We start from the raw sequence: 16,072 nt of genomic DNA on the forward strand, positions 1-16,072 counted from the left end.
CAGGCGTAACCAGAGAGCACAGCGAAGTGGGATTGCAAAGCACATCAGCCCCGAGAGGCCGCAGGCCCCCCCCCAAATGCTGCCGCGGCGGTTTGTAGCTGCTCAGTGTGGTTCTTCAAAATATGGCAAGGGAGGTGGGGCAGCAAGGGGAAACTCTGCAATCAGATGAGCACCATAACAGTGGATTGTTCAAAAATATACATACACATACAGTATATATATATATATGCATATGTGTGTTTTCCTAATGCATATCCTCATATGCTCTGTAAGGCATGTGCATTTGCATGAAGGAGTGAGCAGTATAAATGGATTTACCATACACAAGGAGGGCTGCCATCTCGGAGAAAGGAAGGCAGTTCCCAGGGGGATGCACGAATACGTGTGTTCTTTGAAATCTGCAATTCCTGTGGTAAGTTCTTTTCCCTGTATGGAGCCCTGGCTCTGCTCAGTCCCTGGATTTTAAGACGCAGGTGGTCTTTAAGTCAGAGAAACTCTATTCCTCAGCTGACAACTGCAGGGTTTTATTCTTCAAGAATTGATAAATCCACAAAAAAAAAAAAAGTTCCCGCCTCCAGCTTCCTTCTGAATTGTCCTTCTGGGGTCATCAGGAGCCAAAGCAACGCCCCCGGCCAGGAGGCAGCAACTCTGCTGCACCAGGGTCGGGACAGCTGCTGAGCATCAGGAGGTGAGTACCATAATGGCAAAGTTATGGAAAAATAGGACCAACAAGATTTAAAAAAAAAAAAAAAAAAAAAGGGTTTGTAGCAGCTTTTAATTTATCTTTTCATTAAAAAATTATCCCAAGAACTGTTGTCACATTGGAGTGAGTCTGTGTGATATAAGTTAATCCTGTCCTTCCCGGGGAGGAGAAGGAAGAAGCGCGTGGCGGAGTGGCTAATGCTGCTTCCCCTCCGCCTGCGCTTCCAAGTGGCTGACCTGCTCCGCCAGCTCGGAGACCTTGGCTTGGCAGTCAAGCAGGTTGTCCTTCAGTCCCATTATTTCCTGAGAGTGGGCAGCCAGGGTCCCGTTCATGTGGTCCATGTAGTCCCACAGACTGCCCGTGTGTTTCTCCAGTTCGTCCCTGATGCCGTCCAGGCTCCCTGTGACGGCACCCAGCCTGCCGCAGACACCCTCCACCTGGGCCACCCGGTCATCAAAGTGAGCAATCTCCTGCTGCAGGTCATGGGCCACGCTCTTGCAGGAGCTCAGGTCACTGACGATCCTGGCTTTGAGTCGCTCCAAGTCTCCCTTGAGGTTCAGGACGCGCCGGTTGCTGAAGAAGAGCTGGGAGCCTTGATCGTTGACTTTCTCCTGGATGGAGTGGACCTCATCCTCAATCTTCCGCTCGTGCTCATCCAGCGAGGAGTTGATGTGTGTCACAGTGTCCGAGTACTGGGAGACAGAGTCCTTCAGCCCTGTCAGAGACTTGCTCACGGTGTTCAGGTTGATCTTCAGCAAGGTGATCTCCCCTTGCAAAGCCCCCGAGGCTTCCTCCTCGATTCGCCGCTGGATCTCCAGGATGGTGGCGTTCAGCTTGCGCAGGAGGTCGTAGTTGCTGTCCATCCGGAGGAGCAGGTCCTGGTTCTTGTTCTGGCAGTCTTCAATCTCTGTCCGGAAGGTCTCCACGTCTCTGGAGGCAGAGGTGCAGCCCAGGGAACAAGTGCTCTCCAGCGTAATGAGGCGATTCTGCAACACCTCCAGTGCCTCATCCGTCTGTTTCCTCATGCTGGCAAGCTCCCCCTCCAGCACGGGCACCACTGCTCCATCCATGCCCACGGGAGAACTGACGTTGTTCAGTTCCCCCACAATGGTCATGAACCTGTCCTCCAGGGTCTGCATTTTATCTTCAAAGGCAGTCCTCATGCCATCCACCTCTGCCACCACCGTACCTCTCATGCTGTCCTCTACACCGGAGCAGCAGCTCCCCATTTCTCTCTCTGTGGCATTGATCCTGGCTTCCAGGTCCTCAAAGCGCCCTTCAAAAAGGTTCCCTAGGGTGACAGTGGAGATTTCTCCATCTAGCCGTGAGTGCAAGTTCTTCTGGGACTCAGAGATGCTGTGAAGGCCCTTCTCAAGGATATTCATGCGATCGGTGAGGTAGTCCAGGTTGCTGCAGCAGCTTTCCACCACCGTCAGCCCTTGGATCTGGGTCTCCAGCTGGGAGATTTCTTTCTTGATCTCTAGCTCCTTCCCATCCAGCGTCTGCTGCAGCCGCAGGTTGGCAGCTTTCTCCTCCTCGCACTGCTGCCGCACCTCTTGGATCCGGAAATCACACGTGGTCTGGATCTTCCCCAGCTTCTTCTCGAAGCCATCGAGCAGCTCTCCGCGCAGGTTGCTGAGCCTCGTGTCCACGTACTCCTCCAGCAGGTCGATGGAGGTGAGGGGCGAGGGCCGGGCTGACTCCAGCAGATGCTTAATCTGCCCGTCGTGGTCCAGGACCATGCCACGCACCTCGTGCAGCAAATCCGCCTTGGTTTTCAGCACGTCGCTCACCTCCGTCACTTTGGTCAGGATCTCCCCCACGGGAGGGTACGTGGTGATGTCGGCTTTGTCCGCCGCATCCACCAGGCCATCAGGAATGATGCCGAAGCCCACCGTCGAGTCAGGCGTGCCTGGGCTGTTCATCAGGGAGCCGATCATCTTGGTGGTGTCCTCCTGGATGGCCAGCCGCAGGCGGTCTCCCAGGCCGCTCACCATGGTGTGCAGGCTGTCGTAGGACTGGGAAAGGCGCCTCACCTCCTCCTCCAGGCGAGCCAGGCGGTCCCCGAAGAGACCGGGCAGCTTCCTGCCTGCAGAGGGAAAGAAATAGAGAGGGCACAGTCAGGGCTGGTGCTCCTTCAACTTCCCTCCTTGGCTATCTTCTAGATTTGAGTCCTTTTCCATACTAACATCAGCTCCTGCCTCCCTCTTATTGCCATTTCAGAGAAATAGCAGCCCACCCTCCCTCCTTTCCTCTACATCTCTTCTTAAGCTGAACAGGAAACACTCTTTCTTCTTGGGACCAAGTCCTCTGCTCACAAGTTCAACAGCAGATGATGAGAACGGCCCGGGAGAGCTTCATCTTAAGACACAATCTACCAACCCCAAAATTAATGAAAAAATGCTTTAAAGCAATGAGGAAAGGCAATTTTGAAGCGGCACATGTTGAAAGAAACCAGATTGAAAAACCAGGTGATCCTCAAAGCCATCAAATGTCAGGTCTCTGATCAGAAAGCGCATCACCCAGATTCTAAAACTCAAATTGGTTTGACAAATTCATGCCCTGTGCCGAAACAGAAAGAACCAGGAGGTTTGAGGGCATGCCAGTGGTGTGGTAACCTGGGGATGTGAAGCAGGAGCGAGATCTCACCATACTGATTCTTCTTTGGTCCTGGAAACAGGTCAGGGTGGCTTTTTGGATAGGGAGGAAGTCTGGGGATTGGAAACATCTTTTGTCCGGGAGGCATTTTAGGGCTGGGATGTTGGGGCAGAAGGCCAGGTTGGTCAGTTGGGGTGTCGTGGCACCCTTCTCCCATGAAGCCCGGGCAACACCTCCAGGCTAGCTCGGTCACTGTCTTATATCCAATCTTGTATTTTGGTCTGAAGAAGGTGCGGTACCTTTCCAGGAGAGAGGAGGAAAAGAGAAGACAGTTTAGAGAAACAACCGCAACGCCAAGCAATAGAGAAGAGCAGGGTCATGGGTCCTGTTGGGTGTGGGAAATCTGGGCACAGGGGGGAGAGCCTGGCTGAAACCCGTGTGCTGCACCTGCAGCCCATGACCCACCTCCTCCAAGAGCTCTTGCTGCACCAGAGCTCAGTGTAGCATTACAGTGCCTGTCCTGGGGCACAGCTCATTAACCAGCATTCCAAAACCACATGCCCACCCTCTCCAGGACTGGACCATGAGGTGTGGGTGTGACAGTACATGGTGACAGAACAATTCTCCCCAACAGGTTCGTAACACAACTAGTCAAGCCTGAGAAACTGCCCAGGGGTGAGGAGGGACTATCTGAGCAGAGCCATTATTCATGTATCTGTGGTTTCTGGAGAGGTTTTTTGTTGGATATTTTTTTAACCTGGGCTTCCCATTGTTAGTTTAGAAAAACAGCTATAAGTGTATTGCTTTGGTCTCTGGCCTGATAGATGACCACTGTGACAGATGCCACTCAGTTTGGCAACTTTTGGCCCAGAAGAGCACAAGATGAAATTATGGAAGTGATTCCAAAACCCCTGCAAGCTCAGATCACTTCCAAGAGGGGTCTGGGTTGCTTGTGGGTGTGTTTTACACTTTGAATTGATCAAGACAATTTCCTAGTGGGGTAAAAAAATCCTCTTCTCAACTGAAATCCTGTCCTGAAGCCCCCAGGAGGGTTGAAATACCTTTGGAAAGGTATTTTCTGTGTGCATGGAGGGCACCAGTTTGATGGGAAGCCTGAGTGGCTCGGGCTGGCCTTTCAAGCGAGAGCTTTGGCAGTGGGGCAGCAGAGCCCTGGCGAGGTTCACCGGGGCAATGCTGTGGTGTGCACAGAGCAATGGCTCCTTACGCCTCCTCCTGCCCACAGCTGCGATGCCCTGGGAGGTTTCTCCATCACCAATTTGGGCACTGCAACATGGATCCCCACCCCCCCCCCCCCCCATACAGAGCAAACAAGGGTGCGAGCCCACTGCCTTGCCCAGGGGGACACTAGCAGCCTCCCTCTCTGCTCTCGCTCTACCTGGGGTCCCCACTAGCCCAGTGGGGAGGACTGGGATGCTCCCAGCTCTTCTGTGGCACTTTCCTGTGAGGTGGCAGAGCTGGAACAGGACCCCACCACCACCCACGCTGCCCGCAGCAGCCGAGCTGGAAAGGGCTGAAGACAGCACGTGTTTTACCACCTCTGAAACGTCAATGCTTTGAAACTGCCCTTTGGAAATTTCCAATCTGAATTTACCAGGGCCTGAAAATCTCAAAGTCTGCTGTTTTGCAACAACATGCACAATCGGGCCCTTGTTCTTCTCCAGCATGTTCAGCGAAGGTCTCGGAGGAGGCGGCACAACGATCTGTGATGCACAGAGGGGCTGCGTAAGGCACCCGCACTTTTCCCATCGCTCAGGGCAGCCCAGGGGCCGAGCCCCTGTCATCCGTGTCCCTGCCCCGGGTCCTCAGTGCCCCCGGCCCAGGCTGCAGCCTCCAGGCAATACCACTTCCACACTGTATCCCAGTGCGATACAGCCCCTTCCATACGCACCGCAGGGCAGGAGGAGAAAGCAAACCCACATCCTCTGTTCTTTCAATCACTTCAAAATTTCTCAACATCAACAATTTCCCAAAGGCACGGGACAGCTTCAGAACAAGTTCTTTTTGTTACTCCTCTTCACAGACGCTGCTGAGTTTCTATGGTTTTTGCTTCTGTCTTAGTGTGTAGAAACCTGCCTGGACATACCACAGCAGGAGACTCCTGCAGCTAGCCACTGTCAGGGGGTGAAGTGAGCATGAGGATGGCATCCAGAAGGCAGGGCACCTTCTCTGTGTCATGCCAGCCTCTGCCGAGGAGCCCAGAGCCCTTTGGCACCTCCGAACCCTTCTCCTCCTTCTCCAAATGGCAGCAAGGGGAAGTGTTTTCTGCAGCTGCACAAACATTAGCTGATGGCCCCAACACATGGAAAAACCATGTTTCCCTCTCATGTGTGGATGCAGCATCCGACGCTGTGTAGGAAGATCAGTTGTGGGTCCCGCTGCTCTCAGAAAACACCCTGGTTTCACCCTGATTTTGTTTGAAAGGCCAGAGGGGCCAAGCAGCGAACACCACAGAGATGGGAGAGGCTTTGGGGATCTCCTCCATGGGTGCCAAAGGCTGCAAGATGTCCTGAAATCTCCAAATGCTGCTTAAATCACTTGTGATGGGAGGAAGGAAAGAACAAGTCAGCGAGGGGGTCCGACGGCCCGTCTCTGCCAGGAGAGGCTGCGTGTGGAGCCCGTGGCACTGCCGGCACGTGGCGAGTCCCAGCTGGCTGCAGTGCCGGGCGAGGGGTGCCAGGCTCTGCCAAAAGCCCCTCTCCATCCAGTTCTCCTCAGTGCTCAGCTCTGCTGCTCTCGCTGGGCCCAGGGGGGATGCAGGAGAGCGGCGTTTCTGCGTGGAGCAGCATCCCCGGCCACGGGCTGTGGAGGGTGGTGAAGCACAAAGCCCCAGTGTCTGCCTGCCCTGGCTGCAGCGTCGTGGGGTGTTTCCTTCTAGCACTGACAAGGGTGACAGAGAATTTTGCAAATATTTTCCTGGGGCAGGAAGCCCTGAGCCACCCCCAGCCATGGTCTCCATTTTCTCCTCCTCTCGGTCAGGCTCTCACCTAGCTGCCATCTTTCTGCCAGATTGCAGGTCTGTGACAAAACGCTTCCCTGCACACATGCACCCCACGGGCTTCCCATGATTTCCTGATTTATTTCTGATGAGGAATAGAGCTCCTTCTCTCTCCTGACAGACCCCATCTTGCCTCCTCCCAGCACCTTGCCATCAACTGCCTTATCCAGCAAAAGCCCTTCACCTCCCTCTGGAAAGTGTGGGTTCATGGTCGGAAGGGTAGCACGGGGACTCGGGAGCCCGAGGAGAGCTGCAACCTGAAGCTGGGAGGGGAAGGGAGCCGTGCCCCGGCATCTCCTGTTACTCACAGCACTTTCCCTGGGCACTTGGGTCCCCAGCTGCACTTGTGGTACTCGGCCTTGATGTAGCTCTCGGCCCCGTCCTGCAGCGTGCACGTCACATTGCGCTGCACCACGTAGGCACAGTAGCTCCTAGGGGGAAGCACAGGGAGACACCATCACCCCCCCGCCCCTGCAGACAGCAGCACCCAGCTAGTCAGCCAGGCCCCAGGCAGGTCTGCCCACCCTGCCTGACACTGCCCCAGAGGTCTCGGAGCGGGGGGGAGCAGGAGCTGGAGGGCATCGCCCACCCACCCACTGGGGATGGGGACAGCAGTGGGGCCTGAAGGAATGCAGCGAGTGGGGACGGAGCAAAGTCCCCCAGTGCCCAGCCTGTTGCTGGGTGCACAGGCAAGGGGAGACAGGTGCTCCTGGTCCAGGCGAGCTGGCCTTTGCTCCTGGTGTTCCCAGGCACCCCGGCTTTCACCTGCCTTCACCCGACCAGCCCCGAGAGCCTCCCCAGGTGCCAGCACTCCCCAGCCCCTCTAGCTGACCTCCGGGTGCCAGGGTGCCACCCCCCAGCAGTGAGGAGCCTTTTCCTCAGTCCAGGTATCTCTCCTCTGTGTTAAGGGGGTGCTGCTAAACCCCTGCGCCCTCAACACAGCTCTGCTCACCCACAATGTCCCTCTGAGGTGGTGGCTGCCCAGTCCTCCCCCAGCTGTGCTCACTCCACAGTCGAGCCCTGCCTGAGAAATCAGTCTTGGTGATGGGAACAGGCTGAGCACCCTCGCCTTCTGATTTTTCACCAGCAATTTCACTGTCTGCAAGAAACCCTGAGCCCCCTCAGGCAGGTCTGCAGTGCCCCTGTGCTGCAGGAGGAAGGGTTCTGAGCACAGTTGCTGCTGTCACGGCCACATTGTCACCAGTGCTGTGGTCAACCAGAGCCCCAGCCCCAGAGCTGGGCTGTGCTTGGCACAGCGTGGCCTGGGTGGTGAGACGGGCTGGGAGGACAAGCAGAACCCCAGCAGCAACAGCAGTTATGGGAATAGCATCCCAGAAACAGCTCCAGCAGCATCTGGCAGGGGTGGTCTGTCCTCCTGCAGTTCCTGGAGAGCTGCCAGCGCCAGGGCCAGCCCAAAAGCCCTTGGACCTTGCTGTGGATACTGTCACACTCAGACCAAGCGTGTGATGCTACAGTCAGAGGGAGGGGAGATGCAGGCTGGCAGCTCTGCAGGGCTGAAGCATCACAGCTCCCTCCAACACAGAGGCAGGGACACGACCCATGTCCAAGCTGGATGGAGGCTGGGAGCCTCTTCAGATCCCTCGGATGGGTGGGGCAAGGCGCAGAGCCTCTTCCCTCCTGACATTGTGCCTGCAGCTGGATGCCACAGGGTACCAGCCAGCTCCAGGCACAGGATCTCTCCTGAGCCGAGCAGCAAACCCTGGTGCTGAGGATGAGGTGGCCAGGAGGAAGGCTGCGTGGGAAGGATGTGGGATCACTGGTGGGAGAGATGGAGGCCAAGGCTGTTCCAGCTGAAGGCAGGGCTGCTGGCAGGAGCAGATGGACTTGGTCCACAGGGGCAGAGACAGCAGGGATGTGCAGTGAGGCAGGGATTAAGGACACAGGGACGTGGCAGACGGCAGAGCGGGAGGAGAGGAGGGCACAGGCAGAGAGTGCAGAGCTGAGGCAGAGACAGAGAGTCAGCAGGATGGAGCAGATGGGCTGGTGTGAGCTGCAGGTGCGGGGGGATGTTCAGCGAGGCGGGAGGACCCGGCTCTCCCCATGCGAGCTGGGGCTGCTGCAGCTCGGCTGCCTGAGCGCAGGCTGGGGAGCAGCCGGGGTGCCCCAGTCCCCATTGCATGGCCTGTGGAGAGCAGCCTCGGGGCCAACCAGAGAAACGAGCTGCAGGGCCTCAGGCCAGCTCTCCCAGGCTTGGCCTGATGATGGTCCAGACGGCATTAAGACACCTCTTGCAGGTGGGGGCAAGGGAAGGGACTGGGACCATCACGATGAAGCAGAAGGGTTTGGGAAGGACTACTGTGTCTCCTTTTTAGGGGAGTAAGCGTGCACAAGTGTGTATGTGCATGCACAGGGGGGTGGGTGTGTGCAGCCCTCCCCAGCCCCCCCACTGTCACCCTCTGCCGACAGAGCAGCAAGTCTCTGGCTCACCCTGAGTGAGGAAAAATAAGTGACAGAGGGACAAGCACCAACCGCAAACATGTGAAAACAAAATCCATCCCCTATTCATGCCAAGACCCACCACAAGCCCCCCAGTGCCGCCATTCAGAGGCCCCCAGCAGGCTCCTCCACCTCCAACAGCCCACATGGGGCAGGAGCTCGCACAGTGAAGCGGCAAGGTGTGAGCAGGCTCACCAACACTCCATCTCTCCCTCCTTCCTCCCAGCACAGACCTCCTGACACTAGTGCATCCCCCTCGCTCCCCCCAGGAGCAGCACCAGCCCCTCGCTGACGTCTCTCTTTGCTCCCCTGGGATGGGCACTGCAACTCCCAGCAGCAACTGGCATTTCCAGCCTGCCCAGACGCAAGCGGCTCTGCCCTGGCGAGAGGCTGCCAGGCTCAGAGTGTGCAGGGATCCCTGCTCCTCCAAAAGTGAGTCATTTATCCATGCACAGGGCCACACAAGAGCGAGGGCCAGCCACTCTTCTTAGCTGGAGGGAAGGGAGATCATGTGTGTGTGTGCATGTGGAAATTTAGAATCACTGTCTATCCATAAATCCAGGATCCACTTACAAACACACTTCAAAACCTGTAAGTAAGCTAGTAGACAACACAGGCAGATCTACTAGCCACGACTAATAAACACTGCCTACCTGTGACTACTTGGGTTAGGGTCTGTCTCACTCTCTTTCTCAAAAACCCCTTTCCTTCTTACCCACCTGTGGCTAGCAGTTTTATAGCTCCAGCCTGATGTTTTAAGGGTGAGCAGCTGGAAAATGTTACAGTTTTTGGAAAGCTCTCACTGGCACTGCCAGTATTGTTCTTCTCGAATGTTACTTTATTCATTTCAGCTTGTTCATAACACCACAAGCTCCTCTTTTCAAAGAAGCCCAACCAAAACGGTTCTAGCAAACAAGCAGGGAGGGAAGTGAGCCCCTCACCAATGTAACAGCCCTTTTGCAATTGAATGGAAAAAGTCTATACTACGTGTTAAGCCCACATTCCTCGCCTGCCTGAGCTTTCCAGGTTACTTGAAAACATATTTAAACTCTAGTAAGTCTGTGCTTTACAAGCAAACGAGCAAATTCCCTCCAAACCAATCCGCGTTTTCACGTGTAGCTCTGCGCACGGCCATCCTCCCCTCCCGCACATCACAGCCCCACGCCCGCGTCCTGCAGAACAGGTACATGCACCCACCCCACGGACGCCCACGGGCATCCTGTCCTCACCACCCAGCCCTGTCCCACGCGGGACTGCAGCACACACGTGTGCCCCCTCACACAGCCCTCTCCCTCCTGGAAACACACCCTCCCCCCACGCCCCCCCCAGCCTTGCTTTACACAGAGGGGGGGGGTGCCCGGAGACACAGGGGCACCCCTGCCCCGCATGCCACCGCTGCCCACCCAGCGATGCCCACAGCCAGTACCCAGGGACCGCTGCCCACTCGGGGATGCCCGCGGGCAAGCCCTGGGGGATGGGTACCCTCCAAGAGGTCCCCGCGGCAGCCGGTCCCCCGGGGATGCTGCCTGCTGAGCCCAGACGTGCGGCCGGTACCCGGTAAGGGATGCCCGACGGGAGGCGGGACCCAGGGGCCGGTGCCCGCTCCCGGTGCCCACCGATCCGCGCGGAGAGTCGCTTACTTGTGCTTGCCCACGGGCTTGCCGGGGCCGAGCTGCGGGCTGGAGCCGGCCGTGTAAAGGCTGTACCTGCCGCCGTAGGGCAGGGGGGCGGCGGGGGGCGGGTAGAAGACACCCTTGGCGTCGGCGAGGGCCAGCAGCGTCCCCAGGGAGAGGCAGGCGAGCAGAGCTCCGCGGCGGCGCATGGTCCCGGGCCCGGCGGTGGCGGCGGAGCGGGACGGGACGGGGCGGCCGCGGGGCCCCGCCGGGCCGGCGCTGCGGAGGGGAGGGGAGCGGAGCACCTCCCGCTGCCCTGCCCTGCCCTGCCCTGCCCTGCCCTGCCCTGCCCTGCCCTGCCCTGCCCTGCCCTGCCCTGCCCGGCGGCACACGCTGCTCCGCCGCCCGCCCGACCCCTTTTGTACGGCGGCGGCGGGGGCGGGCCCCGCTCCTCCTCCCGCCCTCCCACAGCCGCCGACCCCCGGCCCCGCGGGCGGGGAGACAAAGCGCAAAACCCCCTCAATCCTCCCCCCCACCCACCCCTACCCCATCACCACCCTCCGCTCCAACCTTCCCCCCCACGACCCCTTCCCCCGCGCAGCCCCCCCGCGGTGCTGAAGCCCGGACCCGCGCAGCCCGGGGTGGGGGGAGAGCAGAGCGCTGCCGGCCCGGGGGGGGGGGGGGCTGGAAGGGGCACCCCCCCCACCCCGACCGCCGCCCCGAAGCCGCCTCGTTTCCCACTGCCCCCCCTCCCCGGGTGCTGCGTGCAGGTGCAGCGGCGTCTGGAGCCGCCGGGGGGTACCCGCAGGGCACCCCCAGCCCGCGGGCCCGCGCAGCTTCACCCCGGAGCGCAGGAGAAGGGAAAGACTGGAGGGACCTTAACCGCGTCCTTTGGGCGAGCTCGGCTGGAGGCGAAATTTGCTGCTGGAGATTGGCAGCTGCCAGTCATTTGGCTGGCACCAGCCTGATACACCCAGCACCAGCAAGGGCCCAGTGAACCCAGCACTGGGGTTTGGCAGGAATAGCGATTTTGGAGCTGACTTCAGCCCCCCCCATGGTGGATCTGGGCTTCGGTTCCAGGCTCCGGGAGAGAGGGGGCAATCAGTTGCCTTTTGCTGTAAACCCGTGGACCCCCCACAGCCAAGGGCATTTTCTCACGGGTGCCTGTGGACAGAAGGTTCAGGTCTCCTAACCCTCCTGAGCGCTGCAGAGATCCCTGCTGACCTGCACCCCGATGCCCCCACCCACAGCTACAGGTGCTGGGCGCTGAGCACCCTACCCTGCCCCAACAGCACTCCCCAGGCACCGCACCATCAACCACAGCACTGTGAGAACCTTTGTGTGAGCCACAGGGAGCCTTTGCTGTTGGGTGAGAGGGAGAGGACCCCTACCCAGGGCACTGGGCAATTTGGGATGGGGGTAACATCCCTGGTGCTATCCAGTGGAGGTCAGCCCACAGCCCTGCAGACGTGAGGCCATGTCAGGGAGCAGGAGGTTTTATCATATAAGCAGAGCCTGGGCTGAGCATCCTGCTGTCCCTGGGACATTTACACCGTCGGGCATCGCACTGAGAGCGCAGCAGGGGTTTGATGAGGCTCCTTCCTTGGCTGGCAGAGGCCAGCCCCAACCAGCCCGGACAGGGAAGCACCACAGCGAGGCGTGCAATGCTTCTCCAAAACTCTCGAAGGAAAACAAGAAGCGGCTGAGAAAGGGTGGCTGGGTGGAATCCCAAATGCGGGAGTGAAACCTGCTGCTGGGGGAAGGAGGCATCAAGGCTTGGGCTGACACTGAGACAGAGATGATAAGATACTGAGACAAACGGCCTTTTTCAGTTAAAAGGAGCCTTTGGCTCAGTCTGAGGTGAATACAGAAACATTAGCAGGAGAAGAAAAATCCACAGGAGACCTGTGCCGGGGAAGGCAGGCTGGAAAGACCAGGTGGAAAACCAAGAGGAGGAAGTCTGTGTAATGAACCAGTGCATCCTCTCGAGCGGCTCCCTCCTCTCGGTTCAGTCTGCTGCAGGGTGTTGCTGCGAGCCGCCATGCGCTTGTCAGGCTGCACCCCCGAGGTGGCTGCATTATGGTTTTTACATGGTATATTTGGCAACACATGAAGCACTTCTCATCCAGCCGGTGCATCGGATTGTTCCACTCTGCTGGGATGCTGCAGGAGGGACGGTCTATAAGCAACTCTATAAAAACAAACAAAAGTCGACCGAGCCTGCATGGTTTAATGCTGGATGCCAAAGTTGAGAACTAACCTTGCGCACAGCCTTAATTTTTTTTTTCCCTCTGCGCAGGGAGTATGAACCAGTTTTAATAACAGTGTGCTGCACGTGTGTGAGGCCTCAGGAAAAAAACATCTGGTGTTGCACCGTTTCAGAAAAAGCTCTTGGTCCTGGCCTGTGCGGTGACAAGCGGGCACGACAGGGCAGAGTTAAGAACGCTCGTTTGCTCTCGCTAGCCTGGCTGTGGAAGGGAAGGAGGTGGGAGCCACCGCGCTTGTGTGGGTGCGTGGGTCTATGTGTCTGCCTGTCCCTCCTGCCCAACCCCACTTTTGAAGCTCTGGGTCACTTTCTGCCAGATTTCATAGCAAGGCAGGCTCCTCAGAGAGACCGAATTCCATTTTGTCATTCTATTGTCTAACTGTTTTATGAAAAAAGGCATCTGGGTAGACAAGAGAGTGCCAAACTTGGGTCCCCACTGAGGAAATGGATTCATCACCAACTCTATTATAAGACATCAAAGAATCCACACAGGAGAGAGCCATTACGAGTGCCCCAAACCATGGGAAAAGCTCTCATGTGCCTTATTAGCCGTGAGCTAATCCAACCATGAGACACAGAGTGGCAGGAAACTGGGATTCGTTAAGTTGCACTTCTCACGGAGCAGCTCGGGTTTGACCCTTTGGTGCTCAGCCGTGCTGCTGCCGGTCCCCGCCGCACCACGAGCTCTGCCCGGGCGCAGGAGGTGCCCACGTGGAGCCTGGCATGGCATCCTGGCTTTGGAGAAGTGCTCATGTGGAGAAGAAACAGGAGACTCCTTCCTACCAGGTCACATCCTGAGGGTTAACAGAGAAGGTGCCAAGCCCCATCTCCCAGAGCAGTGAAGCACATGCTGAGGACAGAGCTCTGCAGCAGAATGGAAGGGCTTTGCCACCCTGAACTGCTGCCGAAAGGCTCTGCAAACCTGCTCACTGGTAACCTTTGGGCCAGGGAGCAACAGCCCTTGGTGCTTCCCAGAGGAAATCTCTGCTTTCCTGCCTGGCCTTGGCTGGGAAGTAAAAGGGATCAGATCAGAACCGATGATGATGATAAAATCTGGATACTGGGCAAACCTGAGACCCTACGAAGAGACACCCACAAGGATGCCTGGCCTGGGAGGCTGTGTCCATCAGTGTCCCCATGTGAGCACCTCCTGCAGCAGCTCGGCATATGACTAAGGAGCTTTTTTCTCCACCTGGACTGCCAGGAGTTGATTATTTTGGTTGCACCTCTCACTCCTGCACAGCTATGCACCAGGCCAGGCCAGGAATGAACAGGTGGAAGTTTCTCCCTCCTAAAGATCCAGCAGAAATTTAGTTGAAAAGCAGGGACATTATGCAGGACCCAGAAGGCACCCAGAAATAGGAGCATATCTGGAGGAGAGGAGAGTGAGAGCAGAAGTACTGCGGACAGGTCTTCCCCTGCTCTGTCTCCCAGGGAGGGCTGGGTGAGCCACCGCAAGGCTAATTTCACGAGCGGATGACACCAAACAGTGACCTGTTCTGCTTTTCATGCTTTTTAATTAACACCTGCATGGCCTCAACAGCGGAATAATTGCCTCCCTTCATGGGTCAACAAGCCAGCAGCCTCTGACCTCCCGTTCCCACCTGGGTACAATGTTTGGTGTCTGCACGGGGCGCAGTGGGTATGCGCTCTTGCACCATCAAACCCTCCCACGGGCCAGCGTAGCGATAGGAAAAGTGATAGGACAGTCCAGGGGCTCTTCAACTCTGCCTGCTCTTTGCCAGGATCAGCCTTGTCCTCCTTAATCCTGAGCTTTAAATAGGTACTGCTGCTGGAAAAGCACCCACCACGCTGTGTGGGTGGTGAGAGGACAGTTGCCCTCTGTGTTGCCATGGCATAGGAGCAGATTGCAGCAAGGGAAGATTAAGTTGGATATTAATAATAAAAAAATATCTGGTAGTAAAATGAATATTGCCCTGGAGGAGACTGTATTAAGACATCTGGAGATTTTAAAGGAAAGGTTAGATTAAAAAAAAATCCATCAGGACCAATTTGGGGTAGAGAAATGGATTGGATGTCTTCCCAAGATATCTCCCAGCCTGAGTTTTTCCAAGTACAAATTCATTTCCCAAAGTGGCAAGGCAAGAGAGCAGCTCAATTTAGAGGCAGAGTTTCTCCCTAATGATTCCCACTGGATCAAAGGCATTCCTTGAATTGGCACTCGCAGAGGCCTTTTCCCTTGGCAGCGGGTCTGTGTGTGAGAGAGGGAGCCTTTTGGAAAGCCCAGCTTTCCCAGGTCCACATCCAACAGGGTGTACCCAGGGCTTGCTCTGCCACTTCAGAGTCCCTGTGAAGACACCACAGCTACCCCACGGCTGCTTCCCCAGCCCCAGGGAGGAAAGGGGATGCTGCATTGCCCAAACTGGAAGACAAGATGCATGTCCCAAATGCCGTAGCAGTGCAGTGGGGTACCAGTCCAAGGAAAGCAATGACCCCAGTAGGGCCAGGAGTTCTTCCAGGTGCTCCGATTCCCAGCTAAAACTGAGCTCAGGGAATCATACCATCGTCATGGCTCAGCTGCAGGACTGGAAGTTCTTGCTGGCTCCCAGCACATGCTTCTGCCACATCCCAGCTCCATGCTGGGCATGGACCACTTCTCCTGCTGGCCTCAATGGGAAGGAGATGCAGGCGTGCAGGCAGGAGGCAGCCCTGGTCCAGCCGGTGGCATCAGAAACCCAGGCAATGTCACAACATCTGCCTTGTTTGGAGGCTGATGAGGTTTTGGTCTGATTCAGACCTGGCCCCACTCCCAAGGGGTGTGATTGCCATGTGTGTCCCCCCCAAGCTGTGGTGTGGGGGGCACTTGGGTTTGCCCAGGCTACGGAGGAAGCTGCGGCCAGGGGCTGAGAACAAAATCCCTTTCTTCGTGGGAAAGTGTAGTGACTTGAAGTGGTCAGACAGCCTTATCTCTGGTTTCGAAAGCCACACGCTGATCATTTGTCAAGATTAGCGCATGCGGTAGAAGGGATGGAGCGGTTCCAAATCCATGCTCACATCTCTTCCCTGGGCTCAAGGCCATTCATAAAAATGCCAGAGCAGCAGCGGCGGCGGCGGCGGCAGGCAGCACATACTGGGGCTGTGGTTTGGGGAGGACTAGGAGAGGTCAACCGCAGGTTACACAATCTCTGAGCAGGAAGAATACACAGGTTGCTTTATTTATGTATCCGTTAGCATCCTTCCTCCAGGAAAATGCACATGGAGTCTGGCAGGGGAGATTTAGCAAGGGCAAGGAGCAAGCAGGACGTGATGTGCTTAAAAAAACCCTTTCCCAGCCATGTCAGGACCCCAGGGACAAGAGAGAGTTAACAGGCAACAGCCACGGAGAGGGAGCAGTAGTCTCCAGAGGCAGTACCCGCTGGATTCAGCAGCACATGGATGCAGGGTGAAGAGGATGAAGA

General features: G+C 57.0%; 1 protein-coding gene across 1 annotated transcript; it reads right to left on the reverse strand.

Annotated features, from left to right (window-relative positions):
- Positions 1-609: 609 nt before the first annotated feature.
- Positions 610-10,596, reverse strand: EMILIN3 (elastin microfibril interfacer 3). The gene is made up of 4 exons (XM_033003621.2): positions 10,415-10,596; positions 6,626-6,748; positions 3,353-3,600; positions 610-2,792 (listed from the first exon to the last, which is right to left on the reverse strand). The coding sequence occupies exons 1-4, from the start codon at positions 10,594-10,596 to the stop codon at positions 898-900; spliced, it is 2,448 nt and encodes an 815-aa protein (XP_032859512.1). The 3' UTR covers positions 610-897.
- Positions 10,597-16,072: the final 5,476 nt, after the last annotated feature.

This window comes from Tyto alba, unplaced genomic scaffold (assembly GCF_018691265.1).
Source record: "Tyto alba isolate M040663 unplaced genomic scaffold, T.alba_DEE_v4.0 Super-Scaffold_33, whole genome shotgun sequence".
Lineage (NCBI taxonomy): Eukaryota > Metazoa > Chordata > Aves > Strigiformes > Tytonidae > Tyto > Tyto alba.